Source organism: Cannabis sativa, chromosome 4 (genome assembly GCF_029168945.1).
Source record: "Cannabis sativa cultivar Pink pepper isolate KNU-18-1 chromosome 4, ASM2916894v1, whole genome shotgun sequence".
NCBI lineage: Eukaryota > Viridiplantae > Streptophyta > Magnoliopsida > Rosales > Cannabaceae > Cannabis > Cannabis sativa.
The window spans coordinates 53,024,232-53,037,535 of record NC_083604.1 but is presented as its reverse complement, the minus strand read 5'-3'; the positions used below and the strand labels follow the sequence as shown (position 1 = coordinate 53,037,535).

Below are 13,304 nucleotides of genomic sequence, written 5' to 3'. Positions count from 1 at the left end.
AGTTGTCATCCTGTAGGGAAAACCACGTAAAACTGTAATCCTTTAAGGGTTACCATAAAATAAAGGCTACGTACGTAGCAAGCGCCTACTTCTACCAGTAGATTTAATGAAACTCGATGAAACATATGCCATTAAAGTCAAAAGGGAAGGAATAAAGCCACCACTTCAGCCAAAAAGACATCCACTCAGAGACTGTTCTACGATTTCTATTGTTTATTGTCAAATCATGTCTGTTACTAATGAGACATGTCTCGGACATGTTGTGGTGTTGGGACTGGACCTTGCAATATAGTCTCTAAAATCATAAGTTTCATCAATAGATTGCATGAATAATAGTGTCTTAGCCCCTCTGCATCATAATTGTTAAACCCACTGGCGAACCATACAATCACCCACTCACTTTTTCATGAAATGGAATGTAGTCATAATAAGATAATACTTCCATTTAACAATGTATTCTACCTTCAAGCTCGAGTAGGATTGAGACTTTAGTATAGTAGCTTTACAATGTTTGGTGGCTTACATTGTGCTGTAAATTTTGAAAGAAAAATCACAAACCATCATTTAGTGAGAATCCAGTTCCCAAGAAGTAAAGGGAATTGGATATCTAGCACGAGTGTTACACCCAAGTCAAAAGTGTGTAAATGAGGATCAGAGGGTTCTAGGATGATAAAGATGCAAGTAACCCACAATCTTGGTTCATCTGTACTAGAGTAGAGACAATATAAGATTTATACATAATTTGGGCAAGTTGAGACATTTAGGACAATGTTCGTCTGTTGAAAGATTCCACTGTCAAGTTGGCAGTGAAAGCTGGAATTGAATTCATCTTTTTAACAAAGATCTCAACCTGTAAGATGCAGGGCAGCGTTCAAACCAGTTAATTCAAGTTAAGGCATAAACAACCACCTAAAACTGAAGTTGCTAGCAATTTAAATGATATTCAAGTCTACAAAAATTATAAGCACTAAGAACATCAATATAATAAATCTGCAAAACCACAATCAAGTGGGTATATTCTAAAAAAGGGTAAGACAAAGCTTTGTACTAATTAGATGATAAACAATAATAGATCCGAATTTACTCGAGAAATCCGTGTGCTGTGTATCTCGTGTGTGTGTGTGTGTGCTGTTATTTGTGAAATACCTCCTTGCAGAGTCCTTCTCAGTAGAAAAGCTGTGTGGAGGTCCACTGTCTCTTTTTTTTTTTTGAAAAAAAAAAAAGTTGGAAAAATCCAAGACAAAATGACAACCTTTTAAAAATACATTTCCAATACAAGAAAACAGAATAGCAAGTGCACTGGGATGCATTTACTATAACCTAATTATCCAAACATGCCACATTTCTCCCGCTACTAAAAAGATAGTATTTGGTAGAAAATAAACTTTTAAGATTAATGGATGTTTTCAACACCATGTCATAAAATGTTATAGAAAAGTTAGTCAAATATTTTGAACACCCTTTACAGCCCTGGTGAGGATTCGCAGTGTACATGTAGGATGAAGATTTATTAACCTAGCAGCTATAATAAGTATATAATATATGAAATCCATACCTGACGCGATATCTCAGGCTGAGAGGTGTAACTATTTACCTGTTGGAAAAAGGATTTTAGCACATAATAATATATTTCTTCAACTAACTGGAAAAGATAAATAGGCCTATTTATGATTTACCAATAACACTTCGATCACATAAATACATAAATTCCTATACAGTGTGATCCAAATTGACTATCTTACCAAAATATTTGTATTTCCTGATTCATATTCAAATTCAAGCTTTTCTTCATCACTTTGAGCATAAATGGATTGGAGTGCAAATTGTGTTACTGGAATTCCATTAGGACGCTGTTGCTCATCCATTACAATCTGAGAAAAATATTAGATTAATGAAGCAAAGCATAGACTCTCTTGTAAATGTAGCATACTGACAATCATCAACTTTCCGAGACTCATTACAAGCCAAGCTGAAGACTATCAAAGCCTGTCTACATGAACCCCGTAGCATTTGAAATGTGTTAAAACACAACTACAAACACTTTTTCATACCTTATAACCGAAAAGTTCACAACAGGCCCTTCTGAACACTGAAATTCTATCAGCGAAAACAGTTTTGTATCTGTTGGACAAGAAAATTAAAATGTTTCAAACATTTTAACACATGCTTTTACATTATAAAGATGACTAAGACACGATAAGAATGAATCTCATTTTCAGCAAGTAACCTTTCTTCACGCTTTTCTAACGTTGCAATTTGTTCTTTAAACTGCATTATCTTCCCAGATATGTACGAGTCTACTAGTTTCCCAGAGTCACCTGTTAAGTTTAAACGAAATTCAAAATTTAACTTCAAAAATATGGATCAACAATTGTATTGTACTCTTCCTTCATGTGTGGGGGTACATGAAACAAAAAGGCAATGGCTCTTTGGTATCAATATAAGAATTATTTATTGAAATGATGTGGCCCTTCGATCACCAAATCACGAGCCCCATTTTATACCAAAAAGAGAAAAGATTGCTGAGCATATGACAAGTATAGATAATTACTTTTCCAAACACAGTTGTTATTCTATCATATGGCTCCTTCAGCCCAATTAAAGTAAACAGTTAAGGTAATCCATTGAACCAAGGGTCATCTCCAACCTTGTATTCTGTTCAAGTGACAGCTACATTTTAATAATTGACACCAGAATGGATCCTCGAGAAAGGGAATGAATATTCTATAAGGTTCATCCTAAAGCAATTATAACTATATTTCCAGTTGCCTGGCATTCAAATTTTCTGACAAACCAGAATACCATACAATACTTAAAACAGAATGCTTATGAAACTATCCACAAGAGATCAAAACCCCAAACCAATCAGCTGATTCAATTGCTAGAGAACATATTCAATTTCTCTTGTATATCAATGAAAGATAAGAAAATCCAAAATACATGATGGGACAAGAAAAGAAGCTTCAAGTCTCAAAGAATTCCTACTTTGCAGAATATGTAATATCACAATTTTCTCCCCGTGAATATTATGACAGGACTGCAGAGAAAAAGAATAATGAACCGTAGTTCAAGTTTATGGAATCCTAACATTATATATTGACGGTATGTACATTGTGTCAAGAAAATTACATCAGCAGTTTAAAGCGAACAGAATTTCAGGAATTTTCATTATATAAGATTGAGAAGATATAATAGTGAACCTAAAAGATTAATTTTTGTTAGGACAAAATTTTGAAAAATTACTAACTTACAATAACATCTAAAGCCCCCAAAAAACTAAATATAAACAACCATCAACCCTGAACAAAACTACAGAATATATTATCAGGTCATATGCATGAGCTTTCTAAAAATTTCTTTTACATCATCACTTAAAAGTAGAGAAATAAGTAAACATACAAGATTTCTCGTGTGAGAAATAGTGTTTATACCTGACTGACTTTTCAGCTCTTCAACTGCTTGTAACTTCTCTTTAGTCTTTTGCAGCTCAGTTCGCAATGCTTCTATAGTTTGTTTTGCTTCATTATCGACGGTCAGAGTATTCACCATACGCAACACCTTGGTATTGGCAGCAGAAAAATCCCCATGGCCCAGCTTCAATAAACAAATTAAAAATGAACACAAATAAATTATCGATCGCCAATAAGCCAGTAGCAAAAAAGAATTCAGCATTTTGTCAAACTGAATACAATTCAGCACAAACACCATATACCTCCAAATGAAATAAAAAGAGAAATATTTAATTTAATACTATATGACAATGAAATAAGACATAGCAAATATGAGAATGACAAGAGACATAGCAAATATGAGGGTTAGAAGAGACACTTGATTTTAAGCAATGAATACTAGAATTGGTAAATATCTATTAAAACATTAAAAATTTGATGCTACTGGTTATACACAAATCCATTGGTAACAAGTTATAACATACTAGCAATATGCTTTTCTTTTACAGAACAAAAAATGTATTCAAAAGATGATGTCGTATCATAGGGCCTAGAGCACCAGTGAAAGGTAATTCAAACTAAATTACTACAGTACAAAATATAGTAGACTACAAAAAGAAATATATCAAAATAATCCTTGCACTTTATCAAAATTTCACAAAGAGGACACACGATATTTGTTGACATTTCCAAAATTCTTATGGACAACAGGGAACATATGTATGTAACCTCAATTATCCATGTCAATGGTAAACCCAAAATACTTTATTTGAAATTAATTGGCCATGATATCATGGTCATTTTCATCCTAGATTTCAAATTTTCTTCAATGAAACTACCCTTTGAAGCAAAGCATAAGTTTTTGTTTCTTGTAATCATTTTTATATTATTTTTTTAGTCAAAAGATTGAGCTTGAATTAATGATAGACGACGATAAAAGAAAAGAGGCTAAAGAAAGCTTGCAAGTTATGCTTTAATGCTATAGGTTGAGGATTGCTTCTTGGGAACATATCTTTATAACATATGGAAACACATAGCAACATCTTAAACAAGTCACAATACACCAAAACTTCCAAGCACCCTTTAGCCTCTTTTTTAACATTCAACATTTTAGTCGTATCAAAAATGTAGGTTGTGTGTGACTTCAATGAGGCATTATTACGAGTTAGGTCAATTATGGCATTAATGTCTCCAGACATATAGAAATCAAATCAAATAAATTCTATTAGCTTCATCTTTTACATTAAATATGTAAGCTGGGTATAAGTACTTAGTAGACTTGGGAAAGGATGGAAGGCAATGGAAGAAAGTGGAGAGAAAATACAATCATCCCAAGTCAACAAGTACGATTTACACCACACCACCAAAACAGTAATTTAAGACAGTGTGGGAGGAAAGAGCAGATATTAATAAAAGAATGAAAGTTATTTTTCTTAGGGGAGGAACAGAGGAAGAAAAACATTCATCTCTCTCCTCTAAGTTTTCCATCCTTGGGAAAGGATGGAAAGCAATGGAAGAGAGTGGGGAAAATATACAATCATCACAAGTCAAAAAGTAAGATTTACACCACACCACCAAAACAGTAATTTAAGACAACGTATGGGAGGAAAGAGAGAAGATAGTTAATGAAGAAATGAAAGTTCTTTTTCTTAGGGAAGGAAGAGAAGAAGAAAAACATTCATCTCTCCTGTTTGGTATGAGAGGAGGAGACAAAATCAAAACCTTCTCCATTTTCTTGGTAGAAAAGAGAGGTGGAAGTAAAGAAAGTATATTCGTAGAGTTACTTTTTATTCCTTTTGCCATATATGTACAATTACCATACTATGTTTTTTTTTCACTTTTGTAAGTTTGTAAATGCAATCAAATTCTACTCAACAAGTTACTAGTCTCCTAAAACCTCTCCATTTTAGAAGAATTAAAAATTGGTTAAAACTGAGAATTTGTCCACTCTCCTTCCCATCCTTCCTGCCAAATAACCATCCTACATCAAATCCATTAAGTAATTCCCTCACCCCTCTCCTTCCACCAATTCTCCTGACCAAACAACCATAAAGGAAAAGGGCAACTAACATAAATAAAGCCACCCTACCAACCTCTACAATCCAAATATCACTCACATTTCAACATGTATGCTAAACACAACACATGAAGACAGGCCTACAACCCCATCAGCAACAAAGCATGTAATTAAATGAATGGCAATCATCCTTAGCCTAAAGGAATAAATTGGCAAGACCATTTGCTGAGTCTCAATGTTTTACAATAGATGAAATAGTTTCCTACTCAATCTCAAGATAGTGTTGGCACATAATGCTTGGCTCATTAGAAGCCTTCTCATCCTTTTCCATTTTTGCTTTCATTATTGTAGAAAATAGTGATTCGAATTGTGTGTTGATTTCATAGAATATACATATTTATATACAAAGTTAGGAGACTAAATATCTACTAAATATCTACTAAATATCTAATTCTTTTACAGCTAATATACATCTAATATCTAACACTCCCCCTCAAGCTGGAGCATAGATGTTAATCATGCCCAGCTTGTTACAAAGATAATCAACCCGCACCCCATTCAAAGCCTTTGTAAAAATATCTCCTAGTTGTTCTCCGGTCTTCACATATCCTGTGGAGATCAGACCTTGTTGAATTTTCTCACGAACAAAATGACAATCAATCTCAATGTGCTTAGTTCGCTCGTGGAATACGAGATTCGAGGCAATATGAAGAGCAGCTTGATTATCACACCATAATTTTGCTGGAATAGAAGTCTTAAATCCGAATTCAGTCAAAAGCTAATAAATCCATATTACCTCACACACAGACTGGGCCATAGCTCTATATTCTGATTCAGCACTGGATCTAGATACAACATTTTGTTTCTTACTCTTCCAAGAGACCAGATTGCCCCCAACAAATACACAATATCCTGAAGTGGATCGTCTATCTACCTTGGAGCCCGCCCAATCTGCATCAGAAAAACACTCAATCTGGGTATGTCCATGATCCTTGTAAACTATACCTCGTCCTGGTGCTCCTTTTAAATAACATAAAATTTGTTCTAATGCTGTCCAATGATGAATTGTTGGAGAAGACATGAACTGACTGATAACACTAACCGGGAATGCAATATCTGGACGAGTCACAGTTAAATAATTCAACTTTCCAACTAACCTGCGATATTTCTCAGGATCTTCAAATGGTTTCCCATCACGTGTAAGATGCACAGCTGGATTCATTGGAGCATTGCAAGGTTTTGCTCCCAATTTCCCTATCTCAGTTAGCAAATCAAGTACATACTTTCTTTGAGACAGAAAAATACCTTGTTTACTCCGAGTAACTTCAATCCCCAAGAAATACTTGAGCTCCCCTAAATCTTTCGTGTTAAACTGGGTGTGAATGAAAGACTTAAGGGATGAGATGCCTTCAGTATCATTTCCAGTAATAACGATGTCATCAACATACACCACTAATAAAACACAGAATGATCTGACTTACTTTTCAACAAACCAAACTTCTCAACAGCCTGACTAAATTTACCAAACCAAGCACGAGGGCTTTGTTTCTCCGCGCGATAAAAAACTTTGCAAACATCATATATGCGAGATATGTTGTCTTTGCCAGAATACAAAAACTCCAAGTAACCCATTAGTTCTTTAACCAATTCACAATGATTAATCAAACTAATTACCTCATTATCGATAGAATTTCGAATTTGAAGGAACAAGCGAGCATCCTCACGGAGCCATATTTTCCTTGAATCGTTTGTTTCTTCAGGAGGATCGTCAGTCAAGTGATCATCTTTGTCAATACTCCTCAAATACAGTCGAATCGTCTTACTCCATTCCCAATAATTCGAACCAATCAACTTATGGTCCGTGATTTTAGACATCACGGGAACAACATCAGAAACAACAACTGATTTTGAATCTGATCTTATCTCTGCCATAATCTCAAAAGCAAACACAAAGGACAGAGAAAAAGAACAAAAGAACACCAAAGAATGAACACCCAAACACGAAGAAGACAAACAAATACCGAATTACAACCTAGAACAGATGCGAGTGGACTTAGAAGAACCCAGTAAAGAATCGGCAAAAGAACGCCGTCGAAGGCGCCGTCACACGCGCCTCCACGCGCCGGTGCGTGAGCCCCACGCGCAGAAACTTCAGGCAGCGCGTGAGCCCCACGCGCGAGGAATCCGGCGACCGGACTTCGGGGTTTCGTAGATCGGCGGCTGGGCAACACGGCTGAGTGGGCGGTGAGACTAAATTCGCACTCCAAATAGGGTTTCCGAAAAACAACCCTAAACTCAAACCCTAATTTTTGCTTTTTTCGAATTTTGAATAACAATGCTCTGATACCATGTAGAAAATAGTGATTCGAATTGTGTGTTGATTTCATAGAATAATACATATTTATATACAAAGTTAGGAGACTAAATATCTACTAAATATCTAATTCTTTTACAGCTAATATACATCTAATATCTAACTTAAGTATTAACCGGTCGTTTTCAAGGCAGCCAAGAAAAAGGATACTCCTCACGTAATAATATTTTTTCTTTAAGAATACTTTCAGAGGTTAGGAACGCCTAATTTTCATTTTACATACAATTATAGTCCTACGCAAGCTCATAGTATGTATATTCACTTTAAATATGACAACATAATTGTGAAAGAACTCCTCAAAAATTATTGGAACCTACCTTTGACTCCAACAAAGAGATCTCTGAACGTAATCTATCATTCTCCCTCTCCAGTGATTTTATTCTCTTGGCTTCATTATTTAACCTCTCATTGAGTAACTTTACCTCCTCACATTTACTATTATTGAATTCTTTTTGTTCAATTAAACTAGCCTCCAACTCTTTAATATAGCATTCTTTCTTTGCAAGTGTTGATTCAAGTTCCTGCAAACACAAACCATGTGACAAAAGAAACCACCTTAGGAGAAATTGTGTAACTATAATTGTGCCAGAACAGAGCAACAAATGAGAAGTTTCTCAACCTGAACAAAAGTTCCAGTTCCACTTGCTTCTTGGTCCCTTGCTTCATTGCTATTAGATTCCTTTAATTTGTTAACAACATTCTTCAAGCTCTCTCTTTCATCAGTAACCATGGAAAGCTGCAATTGTCCAATATGATTCAACAATGAGCAAAAAGAAAGAGAAAAATGAAGGTATCATAGTAGCTTAAAAGTGTACATATCACTTCAACATCCATAAGAAAACTCTTCAATGTGTGGTTTAAAGTGCTGCGATAGATAAACAGCATTTACATCATACAGAAGCTAAGTCCTGTATAATAACCTAATCATTCTATAATAAAACGCTATTAGTTATTACTTTTAAAAAAGCTACTCTAACAATAAAGAATTACCATTTTCTCTATCTGTTTAAGCTCAGATTTTGAAAATTCTGCCTTCTCTTTAGCCAAAGCAGCCTCAGCTTCAGCATTTTGTTTATCTATTTGTGCAGAATCCAAAGCCACCTCAAGTTGTTTCAAGCGAGCATTTGCCTCACCCACCTTCATGGTGCTATCAATAACCTCTCTGCATCAGAAAAAAAAAACTACTTAAAAAATCAGCAAAACTGATCTTTACATACAATCGTTTATCAATAAAATAAGTGGCCAATGGACAAATAATTCATGAAACTAACACTAGTAATTGCTAACCTCAGCCTCCATTAAAGCAACTAACACTACATATTATGTATTAACTGATTCTTGGTTTGACCGTTTTTTATTTTTTCTGTCAACTTTACTGTTATATTACTATTATCTAACAAAATATTTTTAAATAAATAAACAAAATTTAGTATTTTATTCATAACTTTAAATCTAAGTATCTAATTTTAATGAATTAAATATTGTTAGGAAAATAATTAATATCTATAAATTTGTATAAAATAGTGTTTTTTAGTAAATTTGGGGTCAAAATCTGATCGTATGTTACTGGTTTTGTTTATTATGAAATTTAACAAAACTATTTGGCCATGCATTAATTTGGCAATTTGGATTTTCATCGAGTTAATCAGGTTGCGTTTTTTGTCAGTTATTTTGGTTTGAGGTGGGTTCTTTGCAATAAAAATAAAATAAATAAACAACCCAACCCAACCCGCAAAGAAGTCAGGTCACTCTTTCCCATTAAGTGTTGGCTTTTAACCTGATGGATCAACTATCATAGTCCACAACAAAAAGACAGCACAGAAATTGGTAACCCAAAAGCAGATTCTTCCTCTTTTATTAATAAAATGCAAGAAAGATTGAAAAATAATATGGATATGGCTTTCTTTATTTGAAAACAAAAAAAGGACGCAACCTTAAAAAAAAAAAAGGAGTCTCGGTATTCGTTCTGACTTCTGCTCCCAAAGGAACAAGATATGGATTTGAAATTGATATGGATATTTTTGTTGGCAAAACGGAAAATACCCTGAGCAGAATTTTATGATTTTCCTACGTGTTTAAGTGGTCTAAATTGGAAGGTTATTATGTCCAACTACATTATCATCTTATAATTAGGGAACTCTTCCTTTCTATCAGATGTTTTGAAAAAACCTTTAAGAAAATAAAGGGTGAAAAAAATTACAATAACAGGGAAACAAAACAATGATTATCTGTTTGAAGACAGAGCCCACTAAATTGAAGCCTTTCTGCTATGAGTAAAGAAAAGAAGCAACTTAATCATTCTCCTCACCATACACACAATTACATGTTATCAGTGGTAATTACTTCCTTTATTCTTTTTTCATTTCTTTTAGAGAAACAACTTTGTATAATATTGTGAGAAATACATAGTGAAGAGATCATATGACCCCAATCTGAATACAATTATAAATATATCAATGTAAAACAAAACACTTAGACAAATACTGCTTAATGCAGAAAACTTCCCCAATCTCTGTTGAGATCTAGGACAGGTAGTACCAAAAATCCTTGGACTTGTAGATCCAAGTTACAACCCAAAATAAAGTAGTAATTACTTCTTTTGACAATAGACACGTGCACAAAATAAGGCTTGTAAAAATATGTGCAAAATGATAATTGATGTGATGCATACCTCCACGGAATAAAATACAATAAAATGAAATCTCATATGAAACTTCTACACGTTCATCACCAATATGCAAAGGAAAAATTCCATCATAAAAATACAGCAAAATTATGCATTATAGATGTTATTTACCGTGTTCAGTTTTAGTTACAGGGGAGCAAATCCCGAGAGCTAAGACTTTTCTTTACTTTCTTATTAATGAAACCAAAGTTGTTAAATTAATCTAATAATACAAGTTACAGATATAAAATTATATGCTTACCTCTGTAAGGCTGAAAACTTGATACATATGTCCTCAGAAGATGACACACCAGGTATGTCATTAATCAGTAACTTCCAAGATGACAATTCATCCTCTAACTTGTTGATGCTTAGCTGCATCTCTTGTAATTTAGACAACTCAGATTCTGCTCTCTCCCTTCGAGCTCTTTCTTCCAAAAGCTTTACTTTTAACAACTCAATGTTTTCATGAGATGATTTCAACTTTTTTGCTTCTCTCACCTCGGCCTCCTATCGAAGAATAAAAAAAATAAAAATGAAAATTTGTATCATTAAAAGGGATAAGAAAAAAACTACAAAATAATAGACCATGTTAAACCTGTAGAATAGAGAATATTAACCTGAATACATTCAAAAAAAAAACAACAAAGGAAAACAGACCTTCCAAGAAATTTGTCCACTCACTTAAGATACCGTTGGATATCCTACAGGTTTTTTGTGCAATTTCAAAAGAATTTACTTATCGTCATGAAAGCTAAAGTGAATTTTCTCGAAGAGGGCCATGAAATGTTGCCATCCTCCCCCCCCCCCCTCTTTTACAATTAAAGCCATTACAAATGTGTAAGCACGCATCAACAAGGTGGCTTATTGTATACAACTTATTTATTTGTGTCTCATCCTTCTCTTGGCACCAAAAACGGACTCAACAAATACCCTAGGTCTTGGAATGGAAAGTGGAACCAAATCACATGTTGGATGTTCACCCCAGCTCTACAACATCCAAAAACAGGCTCAACAAATACCCTGGGTCTTCGTGATGTACTTGGGAGGATTACTACAACATCAAAGATCAATTTCGTAAATTTCACCTTGATGGCATCTCCCACCCCCCCACCCCCACAATTAAATGGCCATTACAAAAGTGTAAGCACGCATCAACAAGGTGGCTTATTGTATACAGCTTATGTATTTGTGTCTCATCCTTCTCTTGGCACCAAAAAGGGGCTCAACAGATACTGTTAGAACCAAGGTGCGTTTCACTTATGCTAGGAGAGGTAAGAATGCTAAAGCGTAAGGGTAGTTTGGTCTTTTACTGTTTGGGTATTTTTGTAATTGTGAGTGAGTTTGTTGCAAGCTTGATATAGCACTGTTGTGGGGTTTTAGAGGTTTATGCTGGTATTGAGAATTCTTTTCTCTGCAGCAAGAGTTCTATAGGACTCATTCTGTAATCTTTTTGCCATTTAATTCAATAACACTCACTGGATGTTTCTTCATTATTTTACTGTCTATATGCTCTATTGGTAATTGAGGTTGCAGGGCATATCAATTTGGTATCAGAGCGAGTAGTCCGGGAAGGTGATGACGAACACGAGAAGCTCGAAGAAGGTGGTGGAATCGGTTCAGTCGGGAGAAGAGGAATCACAGTCACCAATTCATGGGGATTGGGATACGATGAAAGAGAGGGTGGAATCCCATGAACGCGGCATTGCCGTAATCAGTGAGAAGTTGGACTTACTCCTCCGCGGACAGGCGAGAATGGCTACGGAGCTCACCGATGGTCCACGAAGTCCAGTTGGGAGATCCGTTCAACCTCCGATCGGGTCTAGTGGATCGGGAAACCAGAATCGAGAGGAGATGAGTGGTTATGGGGGAAGACGATCTGAGTTTCGCCCGAGAAACATTGAATTACCTCTCTTCACTGGTTCGGATCCCGACGATTGGACGTATCGGGCGGAGCGATACTTCGGTTTGCAGAGGCTTACGGCAGAGGAGCAACTGGAAGCTGCCGTGCTGTGTTTGGAAGGTCCGGCACTTCGCTGGTTCAGATGGGAGAACCGGAGACGTGAAATTCGCACCTGGACGGAATTGAAAGGCCTCCTTCTCCGGCGATTTCTCCCTGCCCATGAAGGATCGGCGTACGACCGGTTCTTGGCGTTGCAGCAAACGTCCACGGTTCAGGAATACAGGCAGCAATTCGAAGCGTTGACTGCGTCGTTGGGGACAGTGGCGGAGCCGCTGTTGGAATCGGCATTCTTGAAGGGGCTGAATTCGGAGATACAGGGGACACTCCGTCTCCTTGAACCGGTTGGGTTGGAGAAGACAATGGAGTTGGCTGAGATAGTGGAAGCCAATCCTAAGGTGGTTCGGGCTTTTGGAGGTGGGCCGAGTAAATTGATAAGCCCAACTAGAAATTTATCTTTTAATTCAAGTGGGCTCACTCAAAGAAATTTAATGGGGCAGTGGGGGACAATTAATAAAAGCCCATTTGCACAAAATAACACCTATCGTGCTTCAACTCCAGTAAACCAGAGAAGAGAAATGGAGTTGGGAAGAGGATTCAAGAGACTTACTGAAACTGAGGTGCAAGAAAAAAAAGCTAAGGGAGTTTGTTTCAAGTGTGATGGACCATGGACAAGGGGACATCAATGTAAATCTCCTGAATTACAAATCATTTTGGTGCAAGATGAATTGGAAGAAATGGAAGAGTTGACTGCCATGGAGGAATTGGGTGTTAATGAACAGGAAGGGTTGACTGAAGCTCAAGTGGTGGAAGTGTCACTTAATTCTGTGGTGGGATTG

The 13,304-nt window shown here is 35.9% G+C and overlaps 1 protein-coding gene across 1 annotated transcript in view; it reads right to left on the bottom strand.

Annotated features, from left to right (window-relative positions):
- Positions 1-419: 419 nt before the first annotated feature.
- Positions 420-13,304, bottom strand: part of LOC115713293 (mitotic spindle checkpoint protein MAD1) — a 31,224-nt gene continuing 18,339 nt past the window's right edge. Inside the window, exons 7-16 of the mRNA XM_061114189.1 lie at positions 10,768-11,015; positions 8,831-9,002; positions 8,460-8,576; positions 8,158-8,361; positions 3,432-3,594; positions 2,228-2,318; positions 2,052-2,121; positions 1,743-1,871; positions 1,556-1,594; positions 420-850 (exon numbers count right to left, since the gene is read on the bottom strand). Of these exons, the coding sequence (XP_060970172.1) occupies positions 761-850; positions 1,556-1,594; positions 1,743-1,871; positions 2,052-2,121; positions 2,228-2,318; positions 3,432-3,594; positions 8,158-8,361; positions 8,460-8,576; positions 8,831-9,002; positions 10,768-11,015 (1,323 nt within the window). The 3' untranslated portion in view covers positions 420-760. The remainder of the gene's footprint in view (positions 851-1,555; positions 1,595-1,742; positions 1,872-2,051; positions 2,122-2,227; positions 2,319-3,431; positions 3,595-8,157; positions 8,362-8,459; positions 8,577-8,830; positions 9,003-10,767; positions 11,016-13,304) is intronic.